At 34.7% G+C, this 13,211-nt stretch overlaps 1 protein-coding gene across 1 annotated transcript; it reads left to right on the top strand.

Annotated features, from left to right (window-relative positions):
• Positions 1-633: 633 nt before the first annotated feature.
• Positions 634-4,329, top strand: VTE5 (phytol kinase 1 VTE5). The gene is made up of 6 exons (XM_089604492.1): positions 634-1,064; positions 3,131-3,198; positions 3,327-3,458; positions 3,544-3,659; positions 3,766-3,880; positions 3,972-4,329. The coding sequence occupies exons 1-6, from the start codon at positions 783-785 to the stop codon at positions 4,156-4,158; spliced, it is 900 nt and encodes a 299-aa protein (XP_089460618.1). The 5' UTR covers positions 634-782; the 3' UTR covers positions 4,159-4,329.
• The last annotated feature ends 8,882 nt before the right edge of the window (positions 4,330-13,211 follow it).

Raw genomic sequence — 13,211 nt, 5'->3', positions numbered from 1 at the left:
AGATACACTTGATATTTTCCCTTAAATAAATTACATATATGACGCGAATAAATAAAGATAATTTGTGTTTACATATAAATATTATACTCAACATTAATGAAAAATCAATAAAAATTCAATAAAAAGAAGATTCATGACACTGTTGTCTATTTCAGAGTATAATTTCATCATTTTAGTTTAACAAATGGTATAAACTCGATATTATTGAAAGTAGAAAAATTGTACAAAATAGCCATTTGAAATTTATTGATTAATAAAATACCTAAAGTTTCAACTTTTCGGTAAAGTAGCTAAATTTACGTTTTCAAATTTTTTTTGTCAGCTAAGACTAAAATTTTTTACGAAGCAATTTATTACTTTAAAAAAAATTAATCCTGGTCAAAATTTTACCCTTTGAAAAATCATACGACCCTTGATTCATAAAATAAAGAGAAAAGATTTTCGGCACGATTCACGATCTGAAACGATCCACTCACGGATCGACACGTGGCACTGAACATCCACGTATCAATCCGTGAGTGGATCGTTTCAGACTCGTGAATGGTGCTGAATAGCTTTACTCTAAAATAAAAGTCATACGACCCTTGATTCATAAAATATTAATAATAAACAAAAAGAGTCACCAGCCAGCGGGCAGCATTGATGACAGTGGCTCCGGTGTCACAAGTGACAAAATACAAAAATGACAAATTACAAAATAATCTTCGGACTAAAAAAAATGTCTGCTTAACATTTTGTTTTGTTTCAGCTTTGTCACGGCGTTTGGGTTGGGTTCCGCTACAATGAGCCTATTCCTCCAACCTTACACCTCTCTCCCTCTCCTCTCCCACCACCGTCTTCCTACCCTCCGCCGCCGCCGCTACAACTCCGATTACCTCACACCGTCGCCGGCTCCTGCATCGCGCGGTGCACGGAACCCCTCGCCGTTCGCCACGCGCGCATTTCCGGTCTCCGGCGGCGTAGACCTCGCGCGCGACGCCGGAGCTTCCGCGGCCGTGCTCGTCGGAGCGTACGGACTCGTCTACACTTTCGATTCTCTCGCCCAGCGAGATCTCATCAAACAGGTCTCTCTCTCTGTACTTTTTGTATTTCAATTGTGGAACTAGGCTTGGGAGTAATGTGAATCTGTTTGAATTCAGGTTCAATGAGTTAAATTCCCAAAAAAAGAAAAAAAAAAAAAAAAAAGAGAGAAGAAAAAGATTACTGCTTTATTATCTTAAAATCGTTGCTGTCTCGTCTTGGCTTGTCCATTCGGAGGACCCATTGATATCTGCTGCTTTGCTACTGTAGATATTATAGTCTCTTTCTTCGCATCCACACAATTGCTATACCAATAACCGAATAAACCTGTGAATTATTTTGGTGATTTGAAATGGAACCAAAGCTCAAATATACTTTTCCGACAAATAATATATAGAAAAAATGTCTCCCAAAATCAGCAGTAGTTACTTAGGGGTTTATGAGCCATTCATTTAGATTTGAATATTTTTTTAGGTTGTTTTAACGCAACGCAAGTAGTCCCTGAGAGGTGTGAGTCACTTTGACCAAAGTGGTCCTCAAAATAGAAATCATGTAGAATTTTAGTCGTTTTAGGAACAAATAATTCAACACATTAATTACTCGATTTATAAAAGAATCTAGCTGCATATAGTATGATCCTACAAATTATAAATAAAAGTTAAAAGTGTTTTAAATTTTTGTAGTGAGATTTTATTTTAATGATACTCAAAAAATGAATCTGTTGAAATTTATAAATATGTCTAAACCTATTTATAAGCGAGTTTGTCTTCATTGTCTCTCTTTATTGTCAGATTAATAACTATGGCATCCTTTAAGACTTTGAGAAAAATAGTAATAAGTTGGTGTGTGTGTGTCTTTTTTTCTTGATGATCATAACTCTATTGTAAGTAGGTCCCAATTTGAGGTATACTCATTCTTACAATAACTCAAGGCATTTCATTAGATAAAGGGCTTAATACCCAAAAGTATAAATACCCAACATCTTTCACCGTAGAAGAATAAGACCTCAAGACGATAGTGATTCAAAACTAGAATCCGATGAACTTACATCGTGTGTGAACTTTCAATGACCGAAAGATAGACCACACTACAAATCGAGCAACTCAATAGCTCTTTCAACAAACCGACCGAGGTTAATGGATGAACCAAAACGCTTAAGGACCACCGATCGTGGAGAAACTCATACTTATTTTTGACACTCTTGTCTCTTGTGGCAACTTTGAAAATATTCCCCACTCTACTGAGTAGAGTACAGATTTCTCCTTAATATTAAATGAAAACCTGATGAAGAGAAAATAGATTATGCACGAAGAGATTGATGGGATAACACCAAGGTTGAATTTGTGTACTAGCTTTCAGTTTATCACACCCTGAAGAGAAAATGAACACAACACCTCATTTCGATAAAAAAAAAAAAAAAAAAAAAAAAAGCACATCTCATGAGATGTGGACTGTGGGGTCGAATTTGTACTTTTGTTTAAATTTAACACGTTAGACATAAACCGTCACATTCACATATTGGTAAGGAATGTGAGTGGTCCGTAGCATGATGTACAAGCCTTGCTTTACTTAAAAAAAAAAAAAAAAAAAAAAAAACATAATTTTTTTTTTTTTTTTTTTACTGGATTAGTATCAACGGAAACCCAGCTCTAGCGCTATAAAGGTTACCCTGGCCATTAGTTTGCGAATTAAGATAAACTAAATAAACTTTGAATCATGGCTTTTGAGTTGACTTCCTCTTTCGTCTCAGACGGAGTTTTTTTTTTTCTTTTACTTGAAGTGAGAGATTAAGAAAACATTTTTATTAATGAAGGAAAGCTGGCGAAAGCCAGGTGAAAATTACATTTCTGAAATTGGACCCAACGCTAAACCAACACGTGAGCACATTTGAAGCGGGAGTTCTAGGTCGCTTTACAGTTACTTTATAACAACGCCGACGGAGCTAACCTTAACCTTAATAATTTGTTTTAGAGTATATACTTCCTCGTTTCGTTTTGCACATACAGTGGACTTTACTGCAGCTAATCTTTGTGAAAAGTGCACTTTTCAACAAAGCCGAGTTTTACATACAGCTATGCGGTATCTCTACTGTATATATCCTTGCTTGCAGAGCCTAAGCAGAAAGCTGGTTCACATATTGTCCGGGTTGCTCTTCATGCTTTCCTGGCCGCTTTTCAGGTACCCCTTGTGTTTTATTCTTCTCCGTGGAACTTGGACAGCATAAACTTGCGTTTGTTTGGGTCCGGGTCCACGTGAATTCATTATTCCATAACCATATGCTTTTGGATGATTTAATGGTAGAGTAGCACATCAATGAACGCTCGCTACTTCGCTTTATTGGTCCCGCTCGTGAACTGCTCGAGGCTTCTCGTCCATGGCCTTCAACTAGTCCCTGACAAAGGGCTCATAAAATCCATGACCCGAGAAGGAAATCCTGAGTAAGTTCTCCCATGCTCACCCTGAATTAGGGCTCTTCATACGCGACAACATTGCAAAGACTTGCTTTTTCAATCCCATTTTCAGGGAGTTGCTTAGAGGCCCATTGTACTACGTTCTTGTGTTAATATTGTGTGGACTTGTCTTTTGGCGGGAATCTCCCGTAGGCCTGATCGCGCTGTCGATGATGTCCGGAGGAGATGGTAACACTTCTCTACCTCAGATAAATATCGACTTCAATCTCTGTTTCTTTTTCTTGTTTACCCATATATTTGAGGTATTAAAAGCTCTTTTCCCAAACTACTTCAGGCATTGCTGATATAATGGGTCGTAAGTTCGGGTCTGCGAAGATTCCTTACAACAAAAGAAAGAGTTGGGTTGGTAGTATATCCATGTTTCTATTCGGACTTCTGGTCTCCATTGGGTGAAATTTCAAACTCTTTAGAATAATTCCTTGGTGCTGGTTGACATAGAACTGCATATTTATGCTCTTTTTTTTTTCATTGACAATGCAGGATATTGTATTATTATTCAGCTCTGGGATATTTCACATTGGATTGGCCATTGACGCTGCAAAGAGTGGCTCTGGTTTCCATGGTGGCGACGATAGTCGAATCGCTTCCGATCTCAGATGTATTAGATGACAACATATCTGTTCCGTTAGTGAGCATCGTAGTGGCATATTTGAGTTTCAGTTCTTAGCCTCTGGCCAGGTTTTCTTTTTTTAATTCCAGATGCCCACCTTGCTCTTTCGTCCATATCTTTATATACCATATTGGGCCCTGTACAAAATAAAAGGCTTTTCATATAATAAAAAAAAATTGTTCATATTTCCAAAAGGAATGTGACAAAATTATTTCTGATTTTGGCTTCTTGCATTGCAATTCAAGTTTTATTTATTTATCCAATTATACATTTTCTTTTACATATCAAGGCCTCCAAAAATTCATATGGTTTCTTTTTGTGATTTATATTTAGAAATATACGGCATTGGAGTTGTGATCTAGACTCCAGAGTTGTTTGATCTAGTGGTCAAGCCTTTGATTTATTTTCAAGCCTCTCTAGAGACCCACCTACCATTTGCTAGTGTTTTTGGCCCTAAATGTTGGGAAACTAGAGACTAAGGTTGTGTTTGGTTCTCAACTGCAAAAGAGTTTTTGACTTTTCGAGATAAAAAAATTGGAAACAAAAAAAGGAAAGTTGCGTTTGGTTGTGTTTTCGGAAAAAAAATTTTAAAAATTTTGAAGTTGTTTTGTAAAAGAGTAAGGAAAACTGAAAACAAATAAAAGGTGTTTTTGGAAAAAAAAAATTCTTCTATTTTCTCCTCCTTCTCCTCACCCACGCGCAAGACTTGAAAAAAAAAAAAAAAATCCGGCCATCTTCTTCAATCACCAGCGAGCCTCACCATCGCTGCCAAATAGTTTTCATTTTTTTTTCATTTTTTCAATAGGTGTACCAAATAGTTTTCATTTTTTTTCATTTTTTCAAAAACAAAAATGAAAACTGTATCAAACAGTTTTTTCAGTTTTTTCAATTTCTCAAAAATAAAAATGAAAACTGTACCAAACAGCTTTTTGAAAACAACTGCAAAATAATTTTTCAGTACAACTACAAAAATTAGAAAATAGAAAACAAAAACTTTTTGAGTTAACTACCAAACAAAACCTTAAACAACCTTAGTTTCAGATTAGGAAGAGGAAAAAAATAGAAAAAGAAATTGTAGACTTCACGTAGCAAAATATCAAGAATGAGCTTGTTACACACCATCTACGATTGAACTTTTGTCACATTTTTAGGTAAGTTACTTCTCCAAATACTTTCTCATATCTCTCTTTCTCTAAATCTCCCGATTCCCACTCTTTGATACGAACCACGCCAACAATGTGACGGTGACCCGGAACCAATGTTGGTGCCTTCGCAAACCAGGATCTCAAGTTCGATGACTCCGCGACCCAACGCCTAGAGAGACGCGAACTTTGGAATAATGAGGACGCCATAAACGAATGTGTAAGTTCGCTTGATAAGTCGGGGATGAACGCCACAAGAAATACCTTGATAAGTTCAAAAATTTCTTCAAGAAACAAAGAGAATTCTCACACTTTTTTATAAAAAAAAACGTAGTCTCCCTTTCTCATTCATGAAACCTCTTTAAATAATGAAAATATAAAGCAAATTCGGAGTTCCTGATTACCCTAACTTAAATGGGCTTGGAATACATTATTTAGGCATAATAACATTAAAATTAAAAGGCTAACTTAATATCTAACACATATGGGCTTCATTTAACATAAATAAATCACAAAAACACTTTAAAAAGACTACAACTTAACCCATTATTTTTTGCTACGAAAATAACAAATAAAAGTCTTCTTCAATAACAGCTTGAATGACGTGAATAAGTTCTCCTCTTCTTCGATACCCATTTTCCTTGCTCTCGTCTTTGTATTTCTTCCATTCATCTTTGCTTAAGCCATGAAACTCTTCTTTGAAGTCTTCAACTCTTGAATTCGGAATTGGCTCCTTGAAGCGCCTTTGTTTCTTTGCATGTGAGATCACATCACTCTTCTGACAATTTCAGACAATATCCGATGATTTTTTATGATCTCCGATGATTTTTTAAAATAATATATATATATATATATATATATATATATATATATATATTTCAATTCTATCATTGAAAAAACTATATTGAATATCATTAGAATTGATCGAAAATAATAGGATTGGAATTAATCAGAAATAATAAGAAGCTTTCGGAATTAATCGGAATGGATCAGAATTAATCAAGCTTAAGGGAAACATCAACTCGTTTGAACAACGGTGACTACAAAAGGAATAGATGTTTAATTAAAATTTATCTCGATTAATTCTCATTCGTTACGATGACTTCCGATTATTACGATAACTTTCGATGACTTTTGAATATTTCATGGGAATTATTTGAAAATAAGTTACTTTTTTTGTAGTTGATGTTGCCCTTAATTTCAAGTAATTCTGATTAATTTTGACAACTTTTGATAATTTTCGATTAATTCTGACGAATTATTATTTTTTAATAATGATAGAGTTAAAAATAATAAAAAAAGAAGTTAATTTTGGCATGTTTGTTTGGAGATTGTCGGAGATCATAATTGGATCATTGGAGAGAGAGTGTGTCTCCAAACCTATTTCAGTAAAAAAAAAAACGAGTCAAAAGTCTAGTTCCATATATTTTTAAAATAATAAATAAATATCGAGTTTAAGCATAGTCCTGATGAAATTTCTTTAAACTCTAAGATAGAGCATAGTGACAACTTATTCCACATCTTCCAACAAGTTTGACTTTAACTTACGGATTTTTTTTGTCGCTCAGAATTAAAAGGAGTGATGCAACATGAGTACTTCAGAGGAGGTCACTGTAATAGTATAGTTCGACCCGTTAAAAAATAATTGGACATTAGGCCCCAAGCCCAATGGACACCCAAACCCACTTCTACAAAATGATTTAATAAATTAATAAGTAACATATAATTGTCGTTATTTGTTGTTTATCATCGTACGTAATTAAGAAATCATTTGGGCCTGGCCCGAATCCATTTACGAGCTTAGAGCGTTATCACCAAAGATCGTGACAAAGTCGAAGTCAACGCAGGAGATGAGATCTAGTCTTGAACCTCGGAGACTTTACGATTTCTATTGAGCCCGTTCAAACGAGGAAGCGATGTGGCAGAAAGAGAAGCAATGAATGACGAAGTCCCCAACACGTGTCTCCGGGGATATCGCATCTCGCCATAGTATAAATCCTCTCTTTCAGAGAAGATTTGGACTTTCTTTTCCCTATTATCGCATATACCTCTTTCCTTCTATCTCTCTCTCTCATTTGTATTCTTGAGCTCGCTTATTGTGTTCATAAATAATCGAGCTCGACTAGTGTATTTGAGATCGCATATTCAGTAAAATCGCTTATAATTCTATTTAATTTTTGCGGTTATTCTTATAAATAATTAACATTTGTTTCTTATACGAAGTCTTTCTGAGATGCAAGAATAAATCAAATCGAATCAAACACCAAATATCTTTATTGTTTTCTTCGTGATTGTTGAGGCTCGAAAACGACATCAACAATTTGACGCCGTCTTTGGGAAAAAGATCAGAAAGACCAACCACGGCACAAATGATCTAAGGTCTAAAAGAAAAAAATGTCCATAACTCCAGATCGCTACGAATCAGGTCGAGATCCCTTCGGGGTTTAGGGCGATTTTGGACATGTTGAACAAAAGGTTTGATAACCAAGATGAGACCAACCGACTTCTTTACGCCCGATTGGACAGTATGACCGCTCTGACCCCACATGCTTCCGACCGGTAGGCCGAGGCGGGTGCTATCACCGCGGCATGATCAGCTCGAAGCGCGATCACGTCTGTTCAAATGAGCTGAGCTCTCCCTCCAGGTACTCGCATGAATTTCACCGGCATATATGTTACTTCAGAAGGCGAGATCAATTCATTCCCGATCTCCTAGCCAAGAACCACCCCCAACCCACTGGAGGATCCACTTCGACCGCTTGAATCAATTTCGAAGGATTGCATCCGCCACCACTGGGTGGATCCCCTTCAAGATCCATTATGGAGACGACCACGGTGTAACCCCCAAAGAAATCAATCGGGACCATCCACTCAATTGGCTGGAGAACCGAACCAGATGGAATCGAATCTGGTTGACCAAACGACCATGACTCCAACACGCTTGGAATATCAATTCCTCCTAGTAGGGGATCCCAACGCGAACTAGTTCAAAATATTTAAGGAATCTGTAGAGGCCGAGATCAAGATCGTCCACCCGAAGTTTCATAGCACAACGAGCTCGGCCCCTGAGCTCGATCATATTGTCGCTGAAACAGGACGGACTCCCTTCATTATGAAAACAACTAATGTGTTCATCAAGGATGTCCGAAAAGTTGGCTTCCCGCGTTACGGCGGCACATCAATCCCCAAAGATCATATAATATCGTTCAAAATGCATATTTTCATACTGTGCATATAACTATGTAACTATTTTAATGAAGTACTTTATTTTTTGATATATATATATATATATATATATATATATATATATATATATATATATAGGGGCAGATCCAGAAATTATAATTGCGGGTGACCGACAATAATTTTTTTTGTTTGCGAAATAATCAATAAATAGATTATATAAAATAGGCCAGTGCACGGTCCGGTCCGGTCCAAAACCGGCCAAAAAACCGGACCGGACCGCTCAAAACGGTCCAAAAAAACCCAAATCGGATCGGACAAAAAAACTATAAAAACCGGACTGGACCGGACCGTTTTGAACCGTTTAGACCGGACCGTTCTAGACCGTTTTGGACCGTTTTACATAATTAAAAAAAAAACCATTAATTTTCCACTAAAACAAAAAAACATATAGTCATGTATGGGAGGGAAATACATGCACAAATGCCTAATTTGGCTAATTGGACATTAATTTATTTATTTTTATTTTTTTATAAATAAACCGGTCCAGTCCGGTTTAACGGTTTTTATAAATAAAAATTTGTTGCAATGAGTCATTTCACTAATTTCTTTTTAAGATTTTAGTCCAATTTTTATTTTATTAAAAAAATAGTCTATCTCCATCGAATCCCGCAGAAAATTAACTCCCTTAGTTAATATAATTTACTGTCGACTTGATTGCCTAATTTTATTTTTAATAAAATAAAATTTGGACTATTTAAAAAAAGATAAATTACACTATTGCCCCCTCAACTATTTCACTCGTAACGTTTCACCCCTTAAATTCTAAAATAGTGCATCACAGACCCTAAAATTCTACATTGTAACAAATACCTCCTTCTGTCAAAATCTAAGTAACGATGTTAAATAAGTAAGGTAAAAAAGTATTTTTCATTTTCTTTATTCTTTAACTTTATTTATTATTATTTTATTTTAAAAAAATCAGATAAATATTTCAATATTTTTTATCTCTCTCCCTCTCCCTCTCCTGAAATATGAATGAACACATTATATTACATCTCAATAAAAAGAAAAAAATCACATTACATCAAAATAGTCTCCCATTTTTTTTTATGCAAATACTCTCCCAAATTACATCTTGAATGTGAAAAGTATAACGATGCTTCCAGTACACAACAACATCCACGTTCAAAGCCAACACATGCAAAAGAAACAAATATCAACAAATGCGAAAGAAATCTTCAACAGAGCAAGCTCAAACATAAGGCCAACTATTCATTCCTAAGTACATTGGCTGAATTAATTCAATCTGTAGCTATCTTGCATTCCGATTGTAGAAAAAGTGAGGAAAAATCCATCTTCAAACTATTAAAAAAATACAGATTGGCAATTCGGTGGTGGGATGGAAGGAGCTCAGAGGTGAAGAAGATGCCTTTGATGGTGGCAATTTTTGTGGTGATTCGGTTTCGATTTTGCATTCTCAGAGAAAAACTTATTTTTTTTGGTTTTCAATCTTTCTTCTCAACAATGGACTCGCCTCAACTGATTCTTCACCGACTAGTATCTCATCCTACCATACTCGCATAGCCTGGGCTTGACTCGACCGATTCTTTGCCGGCGACCATCTCCGTGACTTCATGGTCCCTGAGATCTCGAAAGACTACAGATCTCGGTAGCCGCGATGCTCTCTATGGTGTTCTACGGGGTTGGTGACGAAGGTTCTTGAACCTCTCGGGCCTTGAATTCCTCGCTGGTGTTCGAGTGTTTTTTTTCACCATTTTTGCTTTCGAAGCTCTGGTTTTGAGAAGAAGAGATTTTTTTCTTTATTTTTGATGATTTGTCTTGAATGCTATCAGTTTCATCCTTTTCCACCATACAATATCTTGTGGATATAAGTTCAATTAAGGGTATTATAATAATTTCACTCAAATACCAATTTACTTGCTTAAAATCTGACCAAACTAACGAATTTCGTCAATAAAATTTGACAGAAGGAGGTCTGATTACATTGTAGGATTTCAGGGTCTGTAGTGCAAGATTTCAGATTTGAGGGAGTGAAACGTTACGCGTGTCATAATCGAGGGGGCAACAATGTAATTTATCATTTAAAAAAAATAATGAGCTATTAGATTACTGATCTAATAATTATCCCAAATATATATATGTATACAAACATAATTATATATTTCTTTTCTTAGTTTGTATTTACTTATAGCAAATCATGAGTATACAAGCTGGTTTATTTAAAAGTTAGAAGTATCAATAGAGAAGAGTTCTTTTTATATCGTTATCCTATTAAAAATAATTTTTTTAGGCAAAAAATAGTCGGGGCAAAAAAATCGTATAAATCGGATCGGATCAGTGATTTTTAGACCGTCGGTCCGATTTAAAACGGTTTTTTTTCATCCGGTCCGGTCCGGTTTTTTTTTTAAATACGGTTAAACTGGATCGGACCGGTTATTTAAAAAAAAAAAATTAATGTCCAACTAGTAAAATTAGGCATTTGTGCATGTGTTTTCATCCCGTACATGATTATATGTTTTTTGTTTTCATTTTCATTAATGGTTTTTTTTCCTTTTAATTATGTAAAACGGTTTGAAACGATCCAAATGGTTCCAAACGATAATGGTCTAGAACGGTCCGGTCTAAACGGTTCAAATGGTTAAAAATGATTTAAATCGGACCGGATCGGACCGTTCAAAATGGTTCGGTCCGATTTGGATTTTTTTGAGCGATCCAATCTATTTTTTTTAGTCAATTTTGAATCGGACTGGACCGTGCAGCACAACCCTATTGTAAAGAAAGAAACACTGAAACAAGATAACCATCAAGCGATAAGTCTCTTTAATGTAAGCTTTAACATAATCTATTTAAAATATAAAAAATGTATGTTTCTTCGATAAATTTTAATAAAACTTTGTAGGCAGAAGGTAGTAGAAACCAGACCTGCTTTACCATGAATTTCTTAAACAAATTTGTGGATAAAATTAAATCTTACATCCGTCACCACAATCAGAGTTCGTAGAGCTATCATACATTTGCATATCTGTACGTGTTCGTTCGTTATTACGAAGAATATTCTTCAACACCAGTCCAAATTCCATAAAGCTATCAGCATATATCTCAAAAGCTGTATAAATTTAATTTTAGAGTGAGCATTAAAGAGACAAATTTAACAACTTTTCTTGTGACATCTGTAGTGACGGAGAAACCATTTGGTCAATACATATATAATATGCGTATAAATACGTTGCATGATCAAAGCAAACACCAACCCAACTTTCTTGGAGAGTGTGAATGTAGTACAAAGTACAAACTATAGTTAGTACGCAGTGGCATTAGATTAATAATCATACACTCATTCTGTTCTGTAATCTAGTTCTTAGCACTCTTATGCACGTCACAAAGTAGGACATGATCTCTATGTGATGCAAGTGTCAAGATAAACCACGTAATGTTAGTATATTTGAATAATTTTTTTTAGCTAAAAATACATACGGCGCAAAATAAACTGCCTATTCAGTACTAGTGTATATCTGCATAAAATTAAAATACTATTAATAATGTCTCAACTTTACAACCAAGAATGTAGCTAATCCCTTACATGTACAAGAGTACAAATGCATATTAGGTCAGTGTATATATAATTACGTAAGCTTGTATAAGGTTTCATCATTCATGAAAAAGTTGGTCTTAAATGATTACAGTCGTTTTTCCTTTTTTTAATGTTAATTTTTAGGTGTGATAATCGCTCAGTATAAAATCTGCTTGTTGCGAGGAAAAAAATAATTTCGGTAGATGAATTATTATTAGTGTTATTTCTTTGGTAAATGGTGACTGATCGCGAGCCTACAAGTATATTAGGTTTTGCTTGTCTCGAGTGCATGTCTCACCAGAGTCTGAATATACTAAATTAATATGTATCCAAGACATGAAATTTTAATCTTTCTGGTGTGACTGAATTTGAGCAAACATTAGGTTTTCCTTGTCATGATTAAGAAAGATTATATCTAATTGCAAATCAAAGTAGACGAATATATTTTATATCTACTGGTGACATGTAGCAAATATATGTTGCGACACATGTGTGTTCATACATATGTGTTCATATATGGTTATACTTATCCAAGATAATATATGGCATATATATAAAACTCATCTCACAAACTGCTCCACCAAGCTTATCTATAATTCTACCAGGGTCATAGTGATAAGTATCACCGAATTATACATATCTTTATGTTTATAATGTAACTGTTTCAAATGTAAGTTCTAGAGTGCATGGGCTATTATCTAATCATTATGAGTATAATTGCGGAAAATCAATAAGAAAAACTAAAGAGAAATTGAAAAAAAAACCCTATATGAACAAGATTGTTATACTTCGCCTCTAAAACTACATAAAAATAAACTCCATAAATTGATTGCTCAATGTTACTTAGCTGGACCAGGAACTCGTTTATCTGGAATTTGCAAATGAACCCTCTTGCAACGTTAAACCGCATGCTTTCTTCTCTATAACTACATATAAAGAGTTTTTATTTTTATATTACTAAAAGCATTTAATAATGTGGTCCATAACTCCATCAAATTTATTCCCCCCAAAAAAAAGCTATTGCATATATAAGAATAAAAGGACAAAATATTTATATGATATAATAAATTATTTAGTTTAAAATAAAAGAATGATGATAATACTTCCCGAAATTTATTATTATTATATATATATATATATATATATATATATATGTATATAATTACTGACCAATACAACCATTTAGCTTT

Source organism: Urtica dioica, chromosome 12 (assembly GCF_054948205.1).
Source record: "Urtica dioica subsp. dioica isolate 48M chromosome 12, U.dioica_male_clone48M_v1_H2, whole genome shotgun sequence".
In the NCBI taxonomy this organism is placed as follows: Eukaryota; Viridiplantae; Streptophyta; class Magnoliopsida; order Rosales; family Urticaceae; genus Urtica; species Urtica dioica.
Note: the sequence above shows the minus strand (reverse complement) of the source record. Positions and strands in the feature narration are given on the sequence as shown.

Excerpts from the sequence above, each read along its gene's own strand:
- VTE5 (XM_089604492.1), top strand. The coding sequence starts at position 783 with ATGAGCCTATTCCTCCAACCTTACACCTCTCTCCCTCTCCTCTCCCAC. Across the intron at positions 3,459-3,543 it reads ACCCGAGAAGGAAATCCTGA|GGAGTTGCTTAGAGGCCCAT; the intron begins GTAAGTTCTCCC and ends TCCCATTTTCAG. Across the intron at positions 3,881-3,971 it reads GGACTTCTGGTCTCCATTGG|GATATTGTATTATTATTCAG; the intron begins GTGAAATTTCAA and ends TTGACAATGCAG.